General features: G+C 35.6%; 1 protein-coding gene across 3 annotated transcripts; it reads left to right on the plus strand.

Moving 5' to 3' along the window:
- The first annotated feature begins 202 nt into the window (after positions 1-202).
- LOC129265168 (cholesterol 24-hydroxylase-like) lies at positions 203-21,687 on the plus strand. Of its 3 annotated transcripts, none has more exons than XM_064101590.1 (13): positions 203-308; positions 2,581-2,661; positions 4,350-4,431; positions 5,431-5,591; positions 6,254-6,392; positions 7,515-7,628; positions 8,179-8,413; positions 8,916-8,988; positions 9,891-9,975; positions 11,064-11,174; positions 11,902-11,996; positions 19,688-19,760; positions 20,093-21,687. In XM_064101590.1, the coding sequence occupies exons 1-13, from the start codon at positions 262-264 to the stop codon at positions 20,231-20,233; spliced, it is 1,437 nt and encodes a 478-aa protein (XP_063957660.1). In that variant the 5' UTR covers positions 203-261; the 3' UTR covers positions 20,234-21,687. The 3 variants fall into 3 exon arrangements, with proteins under 3 accessions (XP_063957660.1, XP_054759141.1, XP_063957661.1); XM_054903166.2 differs by having other exon boundaries at positions 228-955; XM_064101591.1 differs by lacking the exons at positions 203-308; positions 8,179-8,413 and adding an exon at positions 477-955 and having other exon boundaries at positions 7,515-7,593.
- Positions 21,688-22,314: the final 627 nt, after the last annotated feature.

Here is a 22,314-nt window from a genome sequence, read left to right on the forward strand (position 1 = left end):
TTAGTTCTAGAATATAATGATCATATATAGCTCTAATATTGTTATTTTTATCCAATCCATATGCTAAAAAAGAATATACCGGACATGTTCATGACATCCGTCTGTACTTACATAGGGAAAAGGAAAGAAAGCGAATTAGAATAGAGCCTGAAGAGGCCGGGGCACCGGAGACGATCGAGGTGCCAGAAAGCAGGGAGGGGTGGGGAATAAATAAACGGCCTTGCTTCAGAACAAAATACAGTGTCACTCACAGTTACACTCATGGGACTTTTTATACTTGCTTTGATATTTGCTTTCTTTGGTCCCAGGTAAATTTAGTTTCAATGTTAAGTATATAGGCCTAGGATCTTGATCATTATAGCCGTAATTTAAGGGTAAACCGAATTTTAGATTCCAAGACATCGAAGTTTTCATTTTGGCGCCTTAAACTTTTGAGATGTCGAACTACATTTCCGGAAAGTCTACACGATGATGACATCGCACTGATAGATTTCAATACAGTGACATAGTACTTCGTCTGTACTCTGACCCCGTACTTCGTGTATAGGTCTATCGCACTGTCTCCGTACGTGCAATTGCCTATTTCATAAATTTACACTCTTTGTGAATTACTGAATTCCCTTTTCACTAAAAACCGCTCGCGGGATGGTGAGCATTCGTCCATGTAAATTTAGTTGTACAACTGTTATTTTGTTCTAAATTCATGCTGATTTCCGACTCATCAGGGTTTCACAAGAACATGTCCAGAGCGTGAATGGTCTTTGTGGTGTACGTGTTCACTTAGTTTAATTGAAGTCCTCACGATAAGTAACATCATGGGACTGTTTCTCGTGATTGTTGGGTATGTGTTGGCGTTGCTTGCTACGTTGCTTGGAATTGGACTGGTTGTTTTAGTGGTTTCTATTCTTCGAACAGAGCACAATTATCGTGACTTCCCAGGACCGAAGAGAGATAGGTATACCATCAATTTTAGCATACACTTGCAGAGTATTATTCCGAACGATAAGTTGAATTATAATTTCTGTATCAACCAATAAAATTAAGTTTAGTAAGCGCTCGATCGATGTATACGTCCATAACCATTTCACCCCCATAATGCTTAATTTGTTGTGCATCTTGTGGTATATTTCACTCTCGATCAGCCTGTTTAAATATGCATGATTGAAGCTATATGTATGGTAATGTATAGGTGCTGTATACCCTATATATGCGCACAAAACAGGCGAGGTTATTCGCATCTGCAGCTTGTAAGTCAGAAAAGCGTCGAGGTTGGAACTCCCAAACTCTTATATAGAATAATGAATATTTACATGATTTATGAGTGCAATGGACAATAGGCCTACTTCATGAGTTGGCAGATGAAATGATCCATTCATTTAATCTTATACCGAAATGAGAATTCTGTCCATTGCACGAATGAAAAGAACATCCCTTATTTGATTTAAATGACACTTTACAAAAGATCCTGTTTCATTTGAAATTTATGAATTTTGATGCAAATTATGCTTATGCCTAATTGGCTTATGCAGTGCTATTGTCGCGTACATACAAGACGCGCGTGCAAACACGATTGTTTTTGGTGCCTGAGGTCTCGGTGCGCGCGTGCAATGGACAAAATCGTATGGATCCAAAATTGCACGATACTAGTAAATGGATCCACAAGTGCACGGATGATGACGTCATTGTAAAATGGGCTGAATGATCATCAAACAACCAAACAAATGATAAGGATCTATCTAGGTGTCCTATTATCGAATCTGACGAAAAATTCTTGGATATCACGCAATTCGTCCGGATCTTCTGCTTCAAATATCTGAATCATGTTGATTGAATGCAGTGGTGCTAATACGTTAAGGAACCCCACCATAAAATGCACTCCTTCAAGCCTTTCACATGCAAAATTCGTACCGTAATTTGAGTGAAACTTAACTGGAATTCACCTCCGGAGTAGAATTTGAATCCGTGATTAGCGTTTGTGATTCTATTCATGTTTTCGTTTGGTTTCACACGTGCTAAAAATGCGTCATTAGCCTTATTTTTCACTGGAATCATCATTCAAATTACCATTTTTTTTTACCGTGTGAAAGGGCAGCTAGTGACCCGCATATGGTGTAAAAAAATAATATCATTTTATCTTGAGGAGGTCACGGTTGATTTTAATTTTTTTATGGACGGCTCCATAATAATAATGATAATGAATAATAAGGAGGTATAGTATTCCTCTTAAGGGGGAAAGGTCATTGTACAATGTGATGAGATGTTAATGTTTTCTTTGTCATGTTTATCATTTCAATCTCCGATCCAAGTGTTTTCACGTATCAGCTTTAGTGGCTTAAGTGATAACAAAACAAATCAAGACATAGCCAGTTAAAACATTAACTAGATATTCTTTATTTGTTATATATACATGTGTAAAGTTATACATGTACAACAGCTTTGGCAACTCTTTTATTTAAATATTGTAAAGAAATGGAAAAAGAGATGTTCTCTTCATCCATTTCTTTACAATATAATATATATATGTGTGTGTATATATATACATTACAATAACGTTCTCTCTCTGTTTTTTTTTTCCTTCAGTTTTTTGCTTGGGAACATATTAAGCATCATGGGTACAAAGGAGACATTGGGTCAGCCATTCGGGATTTTAATGTACACGCTGTGAGTATTTCACTTCAATTCAATTTATTCATATGCATTAGAAAGATACAATAATACAACATACAATATTATATGAACAATAAAAAGAACAATCAATACATAAACAAATCAATATAATGACAAATAGAAAGGATAGAACCAACATGCAGTGGATGTGGGGGATAAGCAAAGACCTATCGAGGCCAATCCCCCTTGGTTCTGTTTTTTTTTTGTTAAAAAAAATATTCAATAAGTTTTTTTCTCCAAGATTTATCAATAATTTGTGGGCAAGAAACAAGGAATTTACGTTAGTTAGTTCACAGTTGATTAAAAATCCTACTTTTGAAGGGTCATAACTGTCAAGAAAAGGGCTCGAATCGTCAGCAAATAGGATAAATGTTAGAATATCGCTAATGTTTGGCAAGTCATTTACATATAAAAGAAAAAATAAAGGTCCTAGTACTGATACTTGAGGAACACTAAGTAAAATGTCTAATGAAGAAGAATTAAAATGATTAATATTCACAAACTGTTTTCGATCTATAATTGATTCTAAAGCAACGGCCCCTACACCGTAAAAATACCGGTCAATAATTATAATCAAATGCCTCAGAAAGGTAAAAAAAGATGCCAGTTAAACATTTGATTGAGCAATATTTTCAGTAAAATCAATAAGTGCATGAACAGTAATATAACCTTGCCTAAAACCATATTGTCGACTTTACAAAATGTCATTCTGAAAAATAAAAGATATTAAATTATCATAAATTATTTTTTCAAATATTTTGCTAGAAAATAAAACTGATATTGGACGATAATTACTTAAAAGTAATCTGTTTCATTTCTTTAAAATAGGTATCACCTTGGCAATCTTCAATGAGTCAGGAAAAACACCCTTCTCAATGGCAAGATTGAAAATATTGCACAAAGGTTTATAAATTGCATATCCTGATTTAAAAAAAAGAACTTTTGAATGACTGTTGTCATAGCCTGGACTCTTATTTGGATCTAATTTATCTATCGATAAAAACAACAGGTTGGATAAATACAAATGATCTATAATTTCCTTTTAACTACTGTGAAATTTTAATATTCATATCATTTTCAGTTTCTGTGCACGTAGTACATGAGTTTATATTTGACAGTTTGTCCAATATTTACAAAGAAAATTTGTTAAAAGCATTAGAAATATCGAGTCTGTCTGAAATGATATCCTCAGCTTCTTGTATTCTTTAATCCGTATTTAATGAACATTCGTGTCATTACTTTTCTTTTACCCTCCTTTATATCGAAAGACCCTGACGTGACCCATGTGCTTCACTATATCTCTTTATGCATGGACCTATTACAATTTGTAATAGGTCCATGCTTTATGTGACAGAAGATAAAACTATATTTTGTTATTAAAGATAATATCTTCTCGCTAAATGCAAGATAATTTTGTTAAAAGGCATATCCGAAATGCCAACGAAATTGGTTTTCACAGAACGAGATTAATGATTTTTTTTTAATCAGTAAATTAATAATATTAAAGTGTGTCTCAATATTTGACCTATATCATTATGAATTTCATATCAAGAAACACAACGACCAAAATAATGCGATCAATGGTTCACTAAATATCCATACGGCTCATACTCTTCTTATCACCGTTTTATACAAAAGCATTTTTTGAAATGTTATGTATGTATAATCTTGATATTAAACAGAACTCTTGAACATGGACCTGTATTCTGGATGCGTATTTTTTCCCGAGCTCACATTATCGCTTCTGTTCCTGAAGTTGTGAAGGTACGATTCTAGTTTAACAATTTCGATTTCTTTTTATTTCAGTAAATTTTATTACTAGTGCATGAAGTTGATATACTCGTGGTTTTTCGCTTTTAATCATCGATAACGTGAAATAAAAAATACGCTTATTTTTGTCTCGCCTGCATAGCAGAACGAGACTATACTAGGCGCCGATTTTTTGCAATGTCATCATGAGCCGAGTTCATGAAACTTGGACATATGGGCAATCAAGTATTATTGAACATCCTGCATGGGTTTCAGGTCACATGACCAAGTTCAAAGATCATTTAGGGTCAATGAACTTTGATAATGTTGGGGGTATTTGTAGAACTTTCTTCATATCTTTAAAAGTTTATGGATCGAGTTCATAAAACTTGGACATAAGAGTAACCATGTATCCTGTGTGCGTTTCAGGTCACATGAATAATATCAAAGGTCATTTAAGTTCAATGAACTTTGGCCGTATTGTGGGTATTTGTTGAATTGGCATCATAACTTAGACACATGATTATGGTCAAAGAACATGTTGGGTCAATGGACATGGTATTTTATTATCATATATGAGTGTTTCATGATCAACATGATTTCTAAGCACTAAGCATGAGGCTCTCTTCAATCCAACCTGTCATGTTTGGATGGTCAAGTGCCTCTGATCAAGTGACAAGAATTTCAGATGAAATTTGTAGTTACTTTGTGAAAATTTTCGTCAAATAATTTTCTAAATTATCACACGCAGCCTATAACATCCTATGATGGAAAGATTCAGGGATACAAATGTTTCGAAATGATATACGCGTACCATTAAGATAGTAAGGAATAGACATTGAATATCGGGAAAGGATTTTGCTGTATCAATATGCAGCTCGAGCAAAAAAAAAGGGGTGAGGGTTGGAAGTGTGTCTCGGAGTAGATTATTTATATATATATGACGCTTTGTAAACATGATAATTGCATATTGTCATTAATATAATATATCATATTTACCCATGTTAATGGCAGGAATTGCTTCTGAATAGCCGTCATATAAAGCCGCTGAGATTCTATCATCATTTTCAGTACATGTTTGGGACTCGTTTCATGGGCACAGGTCTGGTGTCAGAAATCAACCACGATAAATGGTTTCATAAGCGTGCCATTATTAATCCTGCATTCAGGCGAAAGTGAGTTGACCTATATTATTCACCATATTTACCTTTTATTTCCTTTAAAATGTCCATGTTTCATGTCAGTTGGCCTATTTTTTATGAATTATTTCATGTCTCACCTGTCATGCCTGTCTCACCGAGGAACGGAATGCTTGTCCGTAGCGATGTTTGGATTTGTCAACTTTTATGACAAGTTTTGCAAACGATTCCGAATGTTTGTGTCATCGAAAGCTATTTACATACTGTTTAAAACCGGAAATGAATAATATTTGCTTAAACGCATTTTTTTCACGCTGAGTCGATTGTATATGAGGTCGCAAGCAGTGGCCAATCAAAAGGATCTTCATTGACTGTGTCTTACAACTTGTTGCAATGAATTACAGATGTTTTTACAAACATGAGCAATTGTTTGCGCGAAAAAAAAAGAGAGTCGAAGAGAGACTTTGAACGTATTCAAATATTTTTACACGAAAAGTATTTAGGACATTAAGAACTGTTTAATACAACTTTTATGCAACCTAAGTTATAATTTTGTTTATATATTTTTACAAGCCCTATCGAAATCCAATTTTTGCGACGTTTGCAAGCATCTCCATACCCCATTATGGGAATCATTTTAAATCGTCCGTAATGCTGGAGAGTGTAATAACTTGTTTGTGCTTTAAATTTTAAACTAGATATTTAATGGGTATGATGGAGAAATTCAACTCTGAGACTGAAAACCTTTGTGAGCATCTCGTTGGTAAAGCTGACGGACAGACAGAAGTAGAAATGCTTGACGAATTCAACAATGTCACTCTGGACGTCATCGCAAACGTTAGTACTTATTTTTTAGATTACAAGAGGGAAGTTGGCTGGGGGCGTGCTGTTGACTACGCCAAGCGATCAACTCGATGGAGTCCGATAATCGCCTCAATGCAGTTATTTACCGTGATTCAGGTCTGCCTGCTTGAACATATTCTGTTTACCTACATGTGGAACATGTCCAAAAATTGTAGGAAGATTTGTAAGAAATTCATTTTTGATATGAACTAACAATATATCCAAGGACAGATCCAACTTTTGCCATGGGGTGATAATTTCATTCCCATTTTTGCCGATCGACCGCTCGAAGAGCTATAAGCTCGTGTTTTTATTATTATTCCCTTCTCTTTATTTGCAACACATTTGTTATTAATCTTATCTTTCTTTCATCTCTTATCTTCCTTTTTATCTCGTATCTTTTGTCTCTTGTCCTTCTCCCTTTATTATTTTTGAGGGGCGACGTCAATGTGGGAGGTGGTGGCGACTTGGCCCCCTTGCATCTGCATATGAGTGGTAGCAAATAGTTGATGTCTATAAATTAATTAATGTTTGATAACAGGGTTTGGGAATATCTGAATGCATGATTCACCTCCCTTTGTGTAAGAGCAGTATCATAAACAATTTGTCAGATTTTGTTAAATGAAAAAAGAATTACATGAATGTGTATTTGACATGGTTTATTTATGAGAGATGATACAAGCATGTCTAAAAAAAAAACTCACAACAGATTGACTCCGATTCCCTTGCCAGTTTGAACGACGCCCATCCATCATTTGTACATACCATGATACACAACAAGTTCGTATCAGCTTTAGATCACTTTGACTGTGAAATTAATGTACTCTTGCGTATCCTATATTGTGTTCGAAAGAACATTGTTGTTACCAAGTCTTATTTCAGGATCTCAGTTTAACAGGCTAATTCAAGCAAGTAAACAATTAAGCGTATGTCTCTGTGTTTCATTGAGCCCATTTTCTACCATTCTAATATCAGTATTTGAAAAGATAACAAAATTTAACAAATGTAACAAAGTCTTAATACATAGAACCTCCTTGGTAATACGTAATAGTTTAAAATCAAGAAAGAGAAATCTTCCCTTCAATGTGTTAACTGGTCTCTTTATTTCTTGTGCAGGTAGCATTCAGTATGTCAACAGGGGCAATAGGAGACCCAAGTTGCCCCTTTCCAACTGCTTTCAATGCGTGTTTGAGAGGTATGCAAACTATGATAGAACAACCATTTCATATGGTAAGTTTAAGGACATTGGGTGGGATATCGTGGGTTAACTCACTGCCACATGCAACGATGTCTGACCGGGTATGAAGAGACAAGCAATTTCAATGAATAACAAATACAGAAAAGATGGAGAGAAGCCACCACATACGTAATAGGGAGCACTTTCCTCCAAAAATGGAAATAAAGTATTTGCTATATTCACACTGGATTTTCTTTTTTTTGTGTTTTAGTTTCAAGAAAAATTGTTGGAGGCAACAACCTACAATATTCCCCCTTCGTCTGCCTACAGTCATGTTGGCACCAAGTTGTGTGCACATATTTACCTTATATTAAAATAGCGAAAAACGTGTTTTTAAACAAATGAGGCATCTTACTAGAATAATGTTAAAGGAGTCATGATTCGATCTTTTAATATTATTTTCTAGTTTCGTTGCTCACATCAAGAGCAGTGATCGGCCCTGAATGAAGTCCGAGTTCAAGTGTGATAATATTAAAATTCCTTTTAGTCGATTATCCTCCCCACTTTATATTGACAAGATTACATTTTTATGTGCATTAAAAGTATGACCCACGAAGCAAGACCAGGAAAGTACGGAACGAATCGCGAGAGGCGGTGAATTTCGTTCGAGAGACTGGTCGACAGCATATCAAAGAACGAATTGCAGCTCGTCAAAGAGGTGATCATGTACCTCATGATATACTCAATGTGATACTCGATTGCGCCAACGATCTAGTGGATGACAAAGACTTTACGATGGAGAATATGGTTGATGAATTTACTACAATCTTCGCAGCAGGTAAAAATTTTACGTAAAAAAGATTACATCAATGGGTGAGGGGCCAACAGACTTTGGTCGAATTCATTCGCAGCTTCTTTGAAAAGATGTTTTAACTTTAAAAAATGGATAACGAGAAAAGGAAAGGGAAGAAGGCGAAAGAAGAAGAAAAAGAAGATGATGATGATGATGGTCATGATTATGATGATGAAAAAGGAGGAGGAGGAGAAAATGTGGAAGCATTTCAGACCCACCAAGATCTTGTCCTGAAGCAAGCGACAACGAAAAACAGCCCTGTAACCATGGTAGCTTGTAAGGCAGGTTCCAACGGTATAGACACGTGCTCCCTGCAGCCTGCATGCCACCCTTCCTCTTAAAGACATATCTGCCATGGAATAGATTTAAGAGCCGCTTTTTTCTTTTTCCTTTTTTTTTTAAGTTCAAATTTGTTTTACTCTTTCAGCTCAATTGATACTGATATCCATATATATATATATATCTTGTTTGTTTTGTTCCATCGTAGGTCAAGAAACGACGAGCGACTTGCTTTCATTTACCATCCAACAGCTTGGTAGAAATCCAGAAGTAGCTAAGAAGTAAGTCTGTTCCTCTCAAAATCAATAGATCGGTATATTATATTTCATTTTATTTCATTAAAAAACACAATTAGCAATAAATAGAAACATTGATTCTATAGCATTATCAACAGATTACCGAACGTTATCCGCCTGACCACCGCGGTACGTCGAAGTGGTGCATGATATTCCTTGGGACTTGTAAAACAAAAGAAAAAAAAATGTAGGCAAAATGCCATGATCAGATTTCGATTAGAATTTGAACCAAAGTGTAGATTGTTTTCCATTACTTTTTGAAAAATTATCGTGCTTACTGCAAGTTATTTTAACCCTCTTCCAATTATCTGTAAACACTATTTACTTTCTTTGTCGAGTTTGAGTGGCCCTTTGCCCTCTAATGAGTACATTCTTAGATATAAAAGAGGTCGTTTTCATCTGATATAATGTATTTTTAACGAGCAATTGTGGCTCATATTTTGTGCGCTGAAGTTCGCCAAACGTACGCCCTCCCAAGTTCGAAAGTTTTTTTTTGTGTGTGTGTGCTTTGTTTTTTAATTGTTCGCAATATGCAACAGATATGTTCAAAACAAACTCCAAACTTGTAATTATCTGAAGTTTTGGCTGCCTTACTGGGTATATTCTAAAAGTTTTTTATTTCTTGCAATACCATATGCAGTGCACGGAAGTCATTTATGGGCCTCTGTGAAGATGACAATGGAGGTAGATCGAGCTGAAAGCTCAAAGGAATCTCTTTCAACCGAGCCTTGGTGATTGGATCTCCTTAATAATAGACCAGTTATTTTTAAATTCGCTCGTTCAGTGATAAGTCAGTGATGGCCCTTGTTTCAGGGCTTGGGTTTCCTCTATCGGTAAATGGATGTAGTAATATATATGTATTGATTACATTCTGTTGGTCATTTCAGACTTCAGGCAGAAGTCGACGAAGTTTTAGGTCAGAAATCTTACATCGAGTACGAAGATTTGGCTAAACTCGAATACATGATGATGGTACGTATAATCATACCCCGTATAATTTGAATATGAATCGTTTGTACCTTTCAGTTTTCCAGTAGTTTGGCTTATGGTCATGCTTATCACTGATCTATACCAGGCGCGTAGCCAGGGGGGGGGGGCGGTGGGGGCGGTCGCCCCCACCAAAAAAAACGTCCCCAAAAAGAAAATAAAAGATGGGAAAAAAGAGAGGAGAAAAGGAAAAGGGAAGGGAGGAAAGGGAAAAAAGGTAGCTTTTTTTTTTTTTCTTTTTATTCTTTTTTTTTTTCTTAAAAGAGAAACTCCTTCACTCTTGCTCTAAATTTATATATGAATTTTGCTTCCGCGCTGCGCGTTATTATTATATTAATTTCCTCCATTGTATTCCTTTTTTGTGCGTTCACAATCACTTTTGAAAACAAGGTTCAAAATCACAATATAGTCAACTGAATTGGAGCTATTAGAGACAAGGCTCCTTTTCATTTTAATTTATGAAACACCAAAAGCTTCGCGCTTGGTGTTGGCTTTGCGTGCATTTACCGCCCCCTCCAAAATGAACTCCTGGCTACGCGGTTGATCTATACATATTGGTCAGGATGGTAGAACTGATATATACATGGGTCATATTGGTCAGGATGGTAAAACTCGTGTAAATTATGTATAAACAGATCTTGTGCTTCATCAACTCCACCCCTCCTGCCTCCCCATTACCTCCCTGGAATGTGAACATTTTAAAAGGAGCTCTAAGAGCTTACACTAGGGGGTATTTCACGAAGACAAACAAAACGCTGACCATTTTAATAAATATCGATCGAGGAATAGTAAAGTTGTAACATAGGTTTGCATTATTTTGGTGAAACGGTTCTATGTATGTCCTCGTAAATGTGCAGTGACCAAATCGATTACGTGGCACTTATTCTTTTGTACGTTTTATATAAAAATATTTATTCAATTGTTTTTCTCCAAGAATGGAAAATAGTGTTGATTTGCTGTGTAAGAAAAACATTGCTGTTGATATTAATTCTTTACAAAACGAAAGCACTATTTAACTGTATGAGTAGGTCGATGAAATTGAATTAATAATATTTATTCATTCAAACTTAAAGGTTTTCAAAGAGACGCTGAGACTCTATCCCCCTGTTATAGGGACTTCTCGTGTCACTGCGCATCCGATCAAGTATAAAGATCTTACTATTCCTGCTGGTGTTGAGGTGTCCGTAAGTATATGAATAATCATGGCATAATTATGGAATAGGTAATGCACGACTTAAAGTATGATTATATCATATCTTATCTATCTTTATGACAAATAGAATGACATAATGTTGTGTGAATAATGGCCAATGATAAATGTGTAAGCAGAATGAAATGGAGAGTATTACAAGAACCTTCTGATTATACCATGATTTAGAAAGTTTACCATATTCTCACTTGGCCAGTCTTAACCCGGTCACAGGTTTTTGCACCACCATGACCACTGTAAATAATAGAACCAGCTAATTCTTTTTGATCATATATCAGGGCCCCATCTTACAAAGAGTTACGATTGATCCGATCAATCGAAACTATGGACGGCCAGCAACGTCAACATGTTATGTTCAAAATATTTTCTAACTATGATGTATATTCATGCATTCATTGTTTTCTTGAAAGTTCAATGTGCTTCTCTTTGTTTACAAAGAACATTGTACAAATATCCTGTAGAAAAAATTATGACACTGATTGATTTCCATAGAGTTACGATTGATTGGATCAATTGTATCTCTTTGTAAGACAGGGTCCTGGTGTGTTAGATATTATGTAAAGTTCAAAATTATCCCTTTGCATGTTTCTAGACGGAGCTTTCACGTAGAAGACTTTCAAGTTTTTATATTATTTAAACGATGCTCAATAAATATTAAGATTATATTTTTTTGTATTCTTCTCAAACACCATCCCTTAAAGGTTCTCAGTTCAGTTATGGCGAGGATGGAAGAATATTTCGATGATCCACTCCTGTTTAATCCTGATCGCTTCAAACCAAGAGAAGATGATAAACTGTAAGTACAAGTTTTTATTATTATTATTACTATTTCTATTTGCAAAGCTTATGGTATGCCCTTTGACGATATTGCGACACAAGTTCTCGAATATTTGGTATTACTTGACATGATTTGGGGAGCGTGGTACTGGCCTATTAAAATAACAAATAGCCGATGCTTTTATGGTCTTAACGATGACTGTCCAAATAACTAGATCAGTTTGAAATGCATACAAAACAGCAATATTCTAATTTGATATACCATATACATATTAAAAGTTTATTGTTTGGTAATAAGCCATGTATTTTCAAGAATCCAGTCCATTGCCTTTTCTGGTTGACATACTCAACAAAGGATGAGTGTGCCGACTAGGAATGGCAATGCACATTGGTCATCCCCACCCCACCATACAATTATTTTTATTACTTTAACATAATGAACATTTTAACATAAATATATATTTAACCAATTTTGAATGGATAACAATACATGTAGATTAAAGAGTGGATTGTATGAAATAATGCTTCCTTTTTAGAAAAGAAAAAAAAGAAAGCTATTAATTTGGGTGAAATTGAAGGAGAAAAACATGTATAAACATTATAAATGAAACAGTAATCTGGGTTGGGATTGTTCTCGATATGCTTGATAATGATTCTAAAGAAACACTGTGTTGATGAAAATAATAATAGTTGGAGGAATCGGAGTAATGAATGAATTATCTCAAAAGGAATTTAAATTAAAAATAAGAGGACGTGGAAGTAATATGATCTGAACAAAAATATAAATATAAATGTAAAGTGGGTTATAACATTATTAGCCAGTGATTTTTCGGAAAAGAAAGTTGAGTGATTACTGCAGAAATTAACAATTAGAAAAATATTTCTAAAGTCAGTTACAGTTTAAGAGAAGCTACAAATAAAACAACAAAGGTATAAAGAAATAGTTCTTCACAGTCCATGGGAGTTTAAAAGTCTCGTAAAGAAGGGGACTGGGCTGTTCCTGTAGCGATCAGTTCTACTTCTAGGTTCGATGCATATTCTTCTTGTTCTTAGTGTCCTTGTATTTGTGTTCCTATCAAACCATGGGCACCCAGATTCAAAAGCTTTCCGAGCAAACTGTAAGCAAAGTTGATCACGTCTACTTCTCAAGGTAGGCAGCTGTGCTGATTCGAGAGCATTCTCATATGAATGATATTGAGGGCCGAGGATGATTCTGAGGGCTCTCTTCTGCACAGCTTCGATGTTTTGGCTTTGGGCTGAGGTCAGCGAACCGTGCCAAACAGGGCAAGCGTATTCAAGTAGAGGACGCACGAATCCTGTGAATACGACAATCAAGTCTCGTAGTGGAAGAGCGAACCGTTTAAGAGATCTTACCATGAACATTCGACGGTTGGCTCGCGATACGATGTCACGAATGTAAGCGTCCCACTTAAGATTTCCTTGAATGATCACCCCGAGCACTTTAATCTCGTTTGCGGCACGCAGCTCCTCATTATTGAGATTCACTTGAGTTGGCGGAGGAAGATTTTTCTTGAAGCATACCTGCATGGTGGAACATTTCCTCGCGTTGAGTAGCAGATGGTTATCACGGCACCATGACTCAAGGATAGAGAGCGAGTCGTGTAACACATCATCACGATCCAAGACATTGCGAGAAATTGCTATTGTCATGTCATCTACGTATTTCCAGTGAGCGACAGGCTGGTCGCGTAAAACATCATCGATTAAGGCAAGGAAAATCAAAGGACCAAGGCGTGTACCTTGGGGGAAACCTGCTTTAACTACTTGCCAATCTGAAAACTTTCCTTGGTAACGGACACACGTCATGCGACTCGTCAAGAAGTCACATACCCACTGGATAATATACGGGCTTGCTCCAAGATTGATCAATTTTGTGACTGCGATTGTATGACTGACTCTGTCGAAAGCCTTGCTGAAGTCCGTACATACATGGGCGGAAATCCCAGGGGGGACAGGGGGGACGTGTCCCCCCTACTCAAAATAGTAGGGGGGACACAATATCAAATGTCCCCCCTACTATTTTTGGTCTTTTATGATGGTAAGAAATACATCATTCTAAATCGAAATAAAACATGTATTTTGGAACGAGATGACCTTACTTTGGCGATGATAACCTTTTTTTTTGCTCGTCAAATTTTCCCGCCCCTTCCCTTGTCCCCATAGGCGGATCCAGGGGGCCGAGGGGCCCGCCCCCCCCCCCCCTTGGCGGAGCAAAAAAAGGGAAAGAAAGAAGGAAAAAGGAGGGAAAAGAGAGGAGAAAAAAGAAGAGAAGGACGACGAGTGCATAAAATAAGACGAGGGGAAGACTTGGAAAATAAAAAGAATCTTTCGTGCCACTATATAAAATTTTCGCTCACGCAAGTTCAATATGGAGTTCGAATATCAAGTTTGGAAGTCAATATACAAAACATATTTCACCTCGGAAATCGAACTTTCATTATTTTGTGTAACTTACAAATTGGTTTTTAAACAGTGCTCTGTAAAAATGTCAGTTTTATGGTCTGAATGTTAACATTTGCTGCTTGCGCTGCGCGCTCGCAAATTTTGATTTTTCAGGTACCTATTATTTTCGTGTATTCCATAAAGTTTCAAAATATCCCTTTTCAGGTCTGATTGTCAAGACGTATCAGCTAGCGCGCTGCACGCTCGCATTTTGATTGGCGAGTTATATAAATGTTTTAATATTGATTATACAACAAACTACTAAAAATCCCCTTTTCATGACAGTTTATCAAAAAAATTTAGCTCGCGATTTGCGCTCGCATTAATGGTTAAAAATATATTAACTGATGCATCCTATTCATAATCACAAAAGTGAAATGTCCAGTTTTTATGCCATGATATCATCAGATATGGCGCCCTCATTAGGCATTAATAAATATGATATTAATCTAATAATTAAATTGTCCCTTTTGTTTCATCTCGCGCTTAGCAAGAGGAATAGGAAGATAGTCATCATTTTCATATGATGACATGTCGTAAGGATGTCCCGGTCCTATGTCAAAACTCAAAGTAATAATAATAATATCAGCTCTTTTCTAAGTGCGATCCATATCCACCTTGCAATTTTTCTACAAAGTGCTTGAAATATAAAGCTGAAATTAACTCTTTTTTCAGATCGGAATATCAAAGTTTCATGATTTTCAAGATGAAAGTTGTATTTAGAATGCCTAAATTCTAGGTCTAAATATGAAACACGCTCGCGCATGTTTATTCAGATACCCAACTTGTTCTCTAATTTAAATCATAATCCAACTATCACAATATCAAAATTTTTCTGCCCGCGCTTTGTGCTCGCATTATTAATGTAGGAAGACCCCATATTACTCATCCTTTTGATGATTTACAAAACATGAACAGATTGGCCCATTTTTAGGTCTAAATCTCGAATTTTTGTTCTGCTCGCGCTTCGCGCTCGCATCAATCGTTAAATTATATAGCTATCCTGTTCACGATTACAAAAACTGATTAAAATTTTCCATTCTTTCGTTAGAAAGTTCAAAATATTTCAGCTCGCGCTTCGCGCTCGCATTTTTTGATTGTTGAAATATGTAACGCCTTCATGGCTAAGTGCAAGCAGTCCTTAACAGGTACCTTTTCAACAGATACCAGTTCAAAACGTATATAAAAATTTTCTGCTCGCGCTTTGCGCTCACATTATTAATACTCCTTTTCAGGATTTACAAAACATGAATAGAGGGTCTCGTTTAGTAAATATTATAGGACTAAATCTCGAAATTTTTCGCTCGCGCTTCGCGCTCGCATTAATTGTTTACTCATATACCTATTATACCTATATCTGCTTGAGTTACCAAAAGTGTTTAGAATTTCCATTCTTTAGGTGAAAATGTCAAAAAAATTCATATATATTTGAGGAGTGTACATTATGTATTTCATCATGTTCATAGTATGACCTTCGCGCTCGCATTAATTGTTTACTCATATACCTATTATACCTATATCTTCTTGAGTTACAAAAAGTGTTTAGAATTTCCATTCTTTAGGTGAAAATGTCAAAAAAAATTCAGCTCGCGCTTCGCGCTCGCATTGTTTGATTGTTAAATGCTACTTTAACAGGTATATTTTCCATCAGTTCATTTCTGCTCGCGCTTTGCGTTCGTAGTAATTATTAAGTTGCACACACATCTTTTTCAGGATAACAAACATTGCCCAGAATCAGTTCAAATTTTAGGAAATAATACATAAAATTTCAAAAAAAAAATTGCTCGCGCTTCGCGCTCGCATCATATAAATAAGGATTCTGATATTATATATTAATTCATAAGAATAAAGCTAAGAAGTGTCTAATGAGGACTACCCCTTCAAAGAAACAAACAAAAATCATCTTCGAGCTGCCGATCGGGAAAAATATGGCTGAAACAAATTTTCGCCCCCCCCCCCCCCTATTGGCGAAGGCTGGATCCGCCCCTGTAATGTCCCCCCTACCTTTTGGGAGAGATTTCCGCCCCTGCGTACATACAATAGTAGATACATTATTAGATATTTCAGAGCTTTCAGCAAGAAAGTTGACGATGTCTACCAAGCAATGATTGGTTGATACCCCAGGTCTGCATCCATATTGCTTGGTGTCTAGGTAAGGGTTAATGTCCATTAACAGGCGTTTCGCGATGAATAGCTCTGCGATCTTGGAAAAATGGTCTGTGAGTGAGATCGGCCTTAATTTGTCAACGGTGCTAGGTGGGGAATCCTTAGGAATAGGCACAATAATTGCTTTTTTCCATTGCGATGGCACGGAAGCTTGAGCATATTTATTTATTTATTTATTTATTTTGTTTTATTTACCCAGGGTAGTCTCTTCAGTATACAACTGCTTAACAAGAGAGCCCTGTTAAAATGTTAACAATAAAATATTACAATATCATAAAATGTAAAAGAGTAAAACATTACATACAATATACAGAGAAAGCAACTATAAAAACCAGAGAACAACAAATTATACCAGCATGATAAAAAATAGAAATACTAAAAATAGAGTAATACAATAAAATCAGTTATCGCCAGTTAACGTCATAATGGCGGTCTTATCTTCGATTTTTTATTAACATCAAGTAAAAAGAAAAAAATGCTAAAAAGGTAAACATATATAAAAATATAGAGTACAATAAAACATTCAGAATCTTACACAGAGGTGAAGAGAGCTCAAGAGCGAATTCTCGAATGAGACGTGCAGGGATCCCATCAGGTCCGCTTGACTTCCCAGGTTGGGTCCTCCTAAGTTCCTTGTAAACTTCCCACGGTTGGGTCGTAGTGGGTTTACCAGAAGGAAGGTAAGCAGGTAACTCACTCGTAGACAGTGCTGGAATATCTTCACTAACATTAGCAAAGAAGTCATTGACTGCGTTGGCTATACCACACTGGTCGTCCTTTTGGATATTTGGAACACGGATGTCGTTGTTCATTCTTTTATCCGTACCAGTCATGATTTTTATGTTCTTGTACCAACTAGAAGGGTTGTCACGTTTCAGTTTCTGAACTCGATCAACGTAGAATTTAGATTTCAGAAATTTTACATTACGCGCAACCTTGTTCGAAAGGTATCTCCATCTCATTCGGTCATTGTGAAAAGCAACTTGTCTTTGATGAATGAGAGATTTCAGGTAAGGCGTAATCCAAGGTTTGTCTGTAGGATGTAGCTTTATCGTCTTCAAAGGAAAGTACTCATTCATCTTGTTGATAAGTGTGTCGTAGAAATTGTCACACATCACTTGGAGGCTGTCCTTCTGGTTAACCTCGGACCAGTCGTGATTGCAAATCCACTGGCCAAAGGAACGAATATCTGACTCTCTCATTGGTCTGACGGTTCGTTTCCTGGTTGACAGACTTGTCTGGTGGGGAAGGCTTTCTCTTGGCAACCACAAGACAGCATTATGGTCAGACAGTCCAATTGGTGACGAAATGTCCGGTTCATTGTAAAAGGCTTGGAGATTAGTGATGATCTGATCAAGAATCGCCTCACCTCTTGTGGCCTTTTTGACAACTTGGAGCAACTGATTTCCAGAACACAGGGGTGTGATATCGACCCTGTTAAGATCTCCAAGGATGACTAAGGCGGCATATGGATGTCTTGTCTTGATGTCGTCAACACAATTTGTCAGGTATTGCAAGAGTTCGGCTTCTAGCTCGTTATCCGGTGGGAAGTAGACAGCTGCAATGAAAATACTGCTGACTGAGCGTGGAAGACGGCTGGGTCTGATCTGGATCCAAACTACCTCATGGGGATCAGCGACAAAAGATGAGTGTGCCGACTAAGAAAGACAATGCACAATGGTCATTCCCACTCCACCATACAATTATTTTTGTAATTTAAATAAGTGTCACTCTCCACTTAAATAAATTGTCTCTTGAGGGTTAAATCTTGTTCAAAAATTTAAAACTAAATTGTCTAATTCTGTTATCAACAATTAAATGCAACTTAAAATAAAATACATGGTTCCAATTAAAGAAAAATTGGTAATGAGAAAAGATTAGACCAAAAAGATACAAAGCCTGGTTCTTCCGATATCCGCCTCCGAACATAATAAAGAATATATCTTTCTTGTAGGTAAAGAATCTAGAGTTATTTGTTCTCCACTTTTTAATGAAATTAAAATTCGTTCACTTTTTTTTATTCGAGTAGATAATTTTCCTTAAACAACTTATTCAACCAGAAATCAGGAAAAGACTTTTTTAATTTAGCATATTCTAAATTGAATAAAAGCTGAGAAGAAAATACAGATTTATTCAAAATATTTGGTGCTAACCTCTGACGATTTCTTATAACATCTTTCACCCTAATTATACCTGCATGCTTCCATTTCTCACATACCGACATACGTTTATTAAAAGTTATATTGCTGTTATTACAAATGATTTCATTTTCAATGTTTTTTACTCCAAATATACCAACATATCTTAACTTAGACCAGCTACAAAAAAAATCATAATAAAAACTAGGTATATTTGTTTTTGTACAAAGAAAATGCATATCTTTTGTTGATATGCCCATTGCCCTTTTCTGGTTGACATACTCAACAAAAGATGAGTGTGCCGACTAGGAAAGACAATGCACAATGGCCATCCCCACCCCACCATACAATTATTTTTGTAATTTAAATAAGTGTCACTCTCCTCTCCTTCAAGTCTGCCATTATCATGTTACATTCGTTCATGCATTTATTCATTGCCTTTTATATTTTATCTGAATTGTATTTACTATTAAATGTATAGCCTTTTAATGTATTTTACTATGGTTTTTACTATGCATTTAATAGTGCCAACACCAACTTGTAAACATGATTTTTCAAGCTCCTGCTGTTTTTTTTTTCATGTGTGATTGTTAACATATTTGATTATTAATAAAGACCATTTTTGACCAATTGAAATGTGCTGGTTTAGATGACTTCCAAGGTATAAAATCACTCATATTCTTTGGTACACAGCGTACGTTATCATTAGGTCAAAGATACATAACTTATCATTGCTTTTAATAAAATACATTGAACTATTTTAATTGAATGGTGCATATAGCTACTCACTCGAATGTAATACACAGGATTCATGTTACAGTAGACGTGATAAACTGCTATCAGTAATAACAGGTGGTTCATGATTTACCATTAAAACTTTAACACATTTTCAGAAGTTAATCCGATTTTAGATCAATTCATTTTTTGTTCTCCTTTTATTCAGACCAAGGCACATCTATGCATTCTTTCCCTTTTCAATTGGACAACGATCTTGCATCGGCCAGCAATTTGCCCTGGTAAGCAAACAGAAATCAGGTTTCTCCGAAAGATAAAACATGAACACTATGAAAAATGTTTCTATTTTAGTGATTCGATTGAACTACGCGAATCGCGGGCATGACGTACCTTTTTATTTGCAGTGATACCACAACTCATTTGTGAATCGTTTTATGAAATCATTTTATTTTCTTTAACTAACCAATTAATAGAGAAAAGTATGTATGGCAATCTTGTGATATTCTTAGAGTCGTACAAAGTTTGATAAGAGGTTTTAGACAAATATCCTCCTTTGTTTAAGTGCCCCCGTAAACTTTAATTTTGATCGATTTCTTTGTCTCTTCTCATTTAGATTGAAGCAAGAGTAATCCTGGGTAAACTGCTTCAGCGGTTTGAGTTTCATTTTAACCAGTCTCAGCGCACTGTCATGCTTGATGAACTCACCATGAAACCATTGGATAAATGCAAGAATTACTTGACACTCAGGGCTTGAATGTCACTCTGCACCAACTGAAGAGTCGAAATCACGTGATGATATTTCAATCTCTAGTTTCAGAGGCGTAATTGACACAATGCTGTTGGACTGACTGAATACGAACACCAAATTTTAAACTCAGCCCTGATGATGATGACGAGGACGAGGATGAGGATAATGATGATGATGATGATGATGGTTCACAACATTTATATTGCGCCTATTTGGAGCCTGACTGGTACAACAAAAGTAGAGCTTCAACCCTTTACAATTACCTTATACTTTGGAATGAGACTCATGAGTAATGATACTCATCATCAGCATAATCAAGCCTATATCTTGCTAGATGAATACCTGAAGGGTCCTTACACTTTGATCTTGAATGATAACCAACATACTATTCATCTGGACAAAGTTAAGAATATTTTAATTGTGATGGGTTGACTTGAAGTATCCACGTTTCACAGTACAAGTTTTTCGGACAAAATTTAGATGATAATCATCAGACAGTGAATCATTCCATAAAGCTTTATGACCACCCCCCCATACCCCCCCCCCCCGAAAATTAAGACTTTGAATCAAGTATAACGAATGTCTATTATTAAAGTACTGTTTTATTGAAGTATAAAAATACGATCGACAAAGTGTTATTTTTATTGCACTTTCGTGTTATCCTCTGTATATTTTTGTTCGTTTTACTTGGGATTATGGATCATAGCAGACCGAAACGAATCAGTTTATGATAGGAAATTGAAAGGAGATTTTCTTGCGATGGAGTATACATCTATGTATTACAAAGAAATATAGCCCTGTTTAAATAGACTACACGACCAATGGGTAAAATGAATAGTATACTATGTGAACTGTTTTGGTTTGATTTTGTTCGTAATAGACATTTGTTTAATAGTATTCTTAGCATTTGCCATTTTGCCTTCTATATTCTACAACCGTGGTTGTCTAAAATATTTTGCTTTGTATGTTAGTAATGTATTTGTCATTTGATTTTTTTTTCAATATGACATTTAATGTTTTAGTTGTCGAATGAAATGACGAAAACATGACACGAATTTTCATGTTTTTTCATTTCCATAGATGAACTTCTGGTAACTTTATTCTAACGAATTATATCGAAGAAACCTTCACAAACAATGGTAAAGAATTATTGCAAAAATATATGTAATAAAGATTAATGAACAATCATAAAATATTTATCTTTACCCAATTATATTGCATATTAATCCAATGACGTTTATTTACAAGGTCATACAAATATTGTCATTTGAAAATAATTATGTGTTTGTAATAACAATCAGTATACTTACTATAAATAAAATACATTTATATCTGTGATAAAGTTGTTTTGATTTAGTACATTAATAATCTTACCAGTGACAATGGGTAATCATGGGAATAAAGTTTTCATTTACAGAAGAAGTAGTAGCAAATTCAATAAATCGTATTTTCATTTAAAAGTAGCGATTCCTTAGTTTTCTGGAAGAGAGTGTGGTTTTAGAACGCAATTTTGCAACGTGAATCTTTCTGTACAATGTGTAACAAATTAAACATGTTAATTCGTGGTTATAATCTTCTACTAAAAATAATGATTCAATAAAGAAATTATAAAACATTAAACATGTTAAAGGCAAAATCCATCCAAAAGTGGATTTCAATGAGACAAAAAAGGAGAATGACATTAATATAACATAAGGAAATCCATATAAATCGAGTGTAAAATTATTGCGTTTTCTTAAATATTGATTATTTTCACGAATCGGTAATTAATCTTGGATCTTTTTTTTAACTGCATCGATTTTAAATAAAACCAGATGGACTGAAATTCGGGACCAATCGATTTTTTAAATTCATTTTAAGAATAAATATTTAGGTTTCAAATGTAATCAAGATTTCGAGTGGCACTGCGTGTCGATGCATTTTAAACCCACACAGTTTAGAGTGTGAAAGGCATGGGCCGCGGAACGGTTTTGAAAGTGCAGGCAGACCATGAAAAAAAAAACGCAATCTGATTGTATTTTTACGTTTTTGTACATGGTTTTGGAAAAGAAAGTGGGGGGGGGGCTGAAGCCCATCCACCCCCTCCC

This window comes from Lytechinus pictus, chromosome 7 (assembly GCF_037042905.1).
Source record: "Lytechinus pictus isolate F3 Inbred chromosome 7, Lp3.0, whole genome shotgun sequence".
Taxonomy (NCBI): domain Eukaryota; kingdom Metazoa; phylum Echinodermata; class Echinoidea; order Temnopleuroida; family Toxopneustidae; genus Lytechinus; species Lytechinus pictus.

Coding starts and splice junctions, on each gene's coding strand:
- LOC129265168 (XM_054903166.2), top strand. CDS start 816: ATGGGACTGTTTCTCGTGATTGTTGGGTATGTGTTGGCGTTGCTTGCT. Junction 956..2,580: donor CCAGGACCGAAGAGAGATAG/GTATACCATCAA, acceptor TTTTTCCTTCAG/TTTTTTGCTTGGGAACATAT. Junction 9,976..11,063: donor AACTCGAATACATGATGATG/GTACGTATAATC, acceptor TCAAACTTAAAG/GTTTTCAAAGAGACGCTGAG.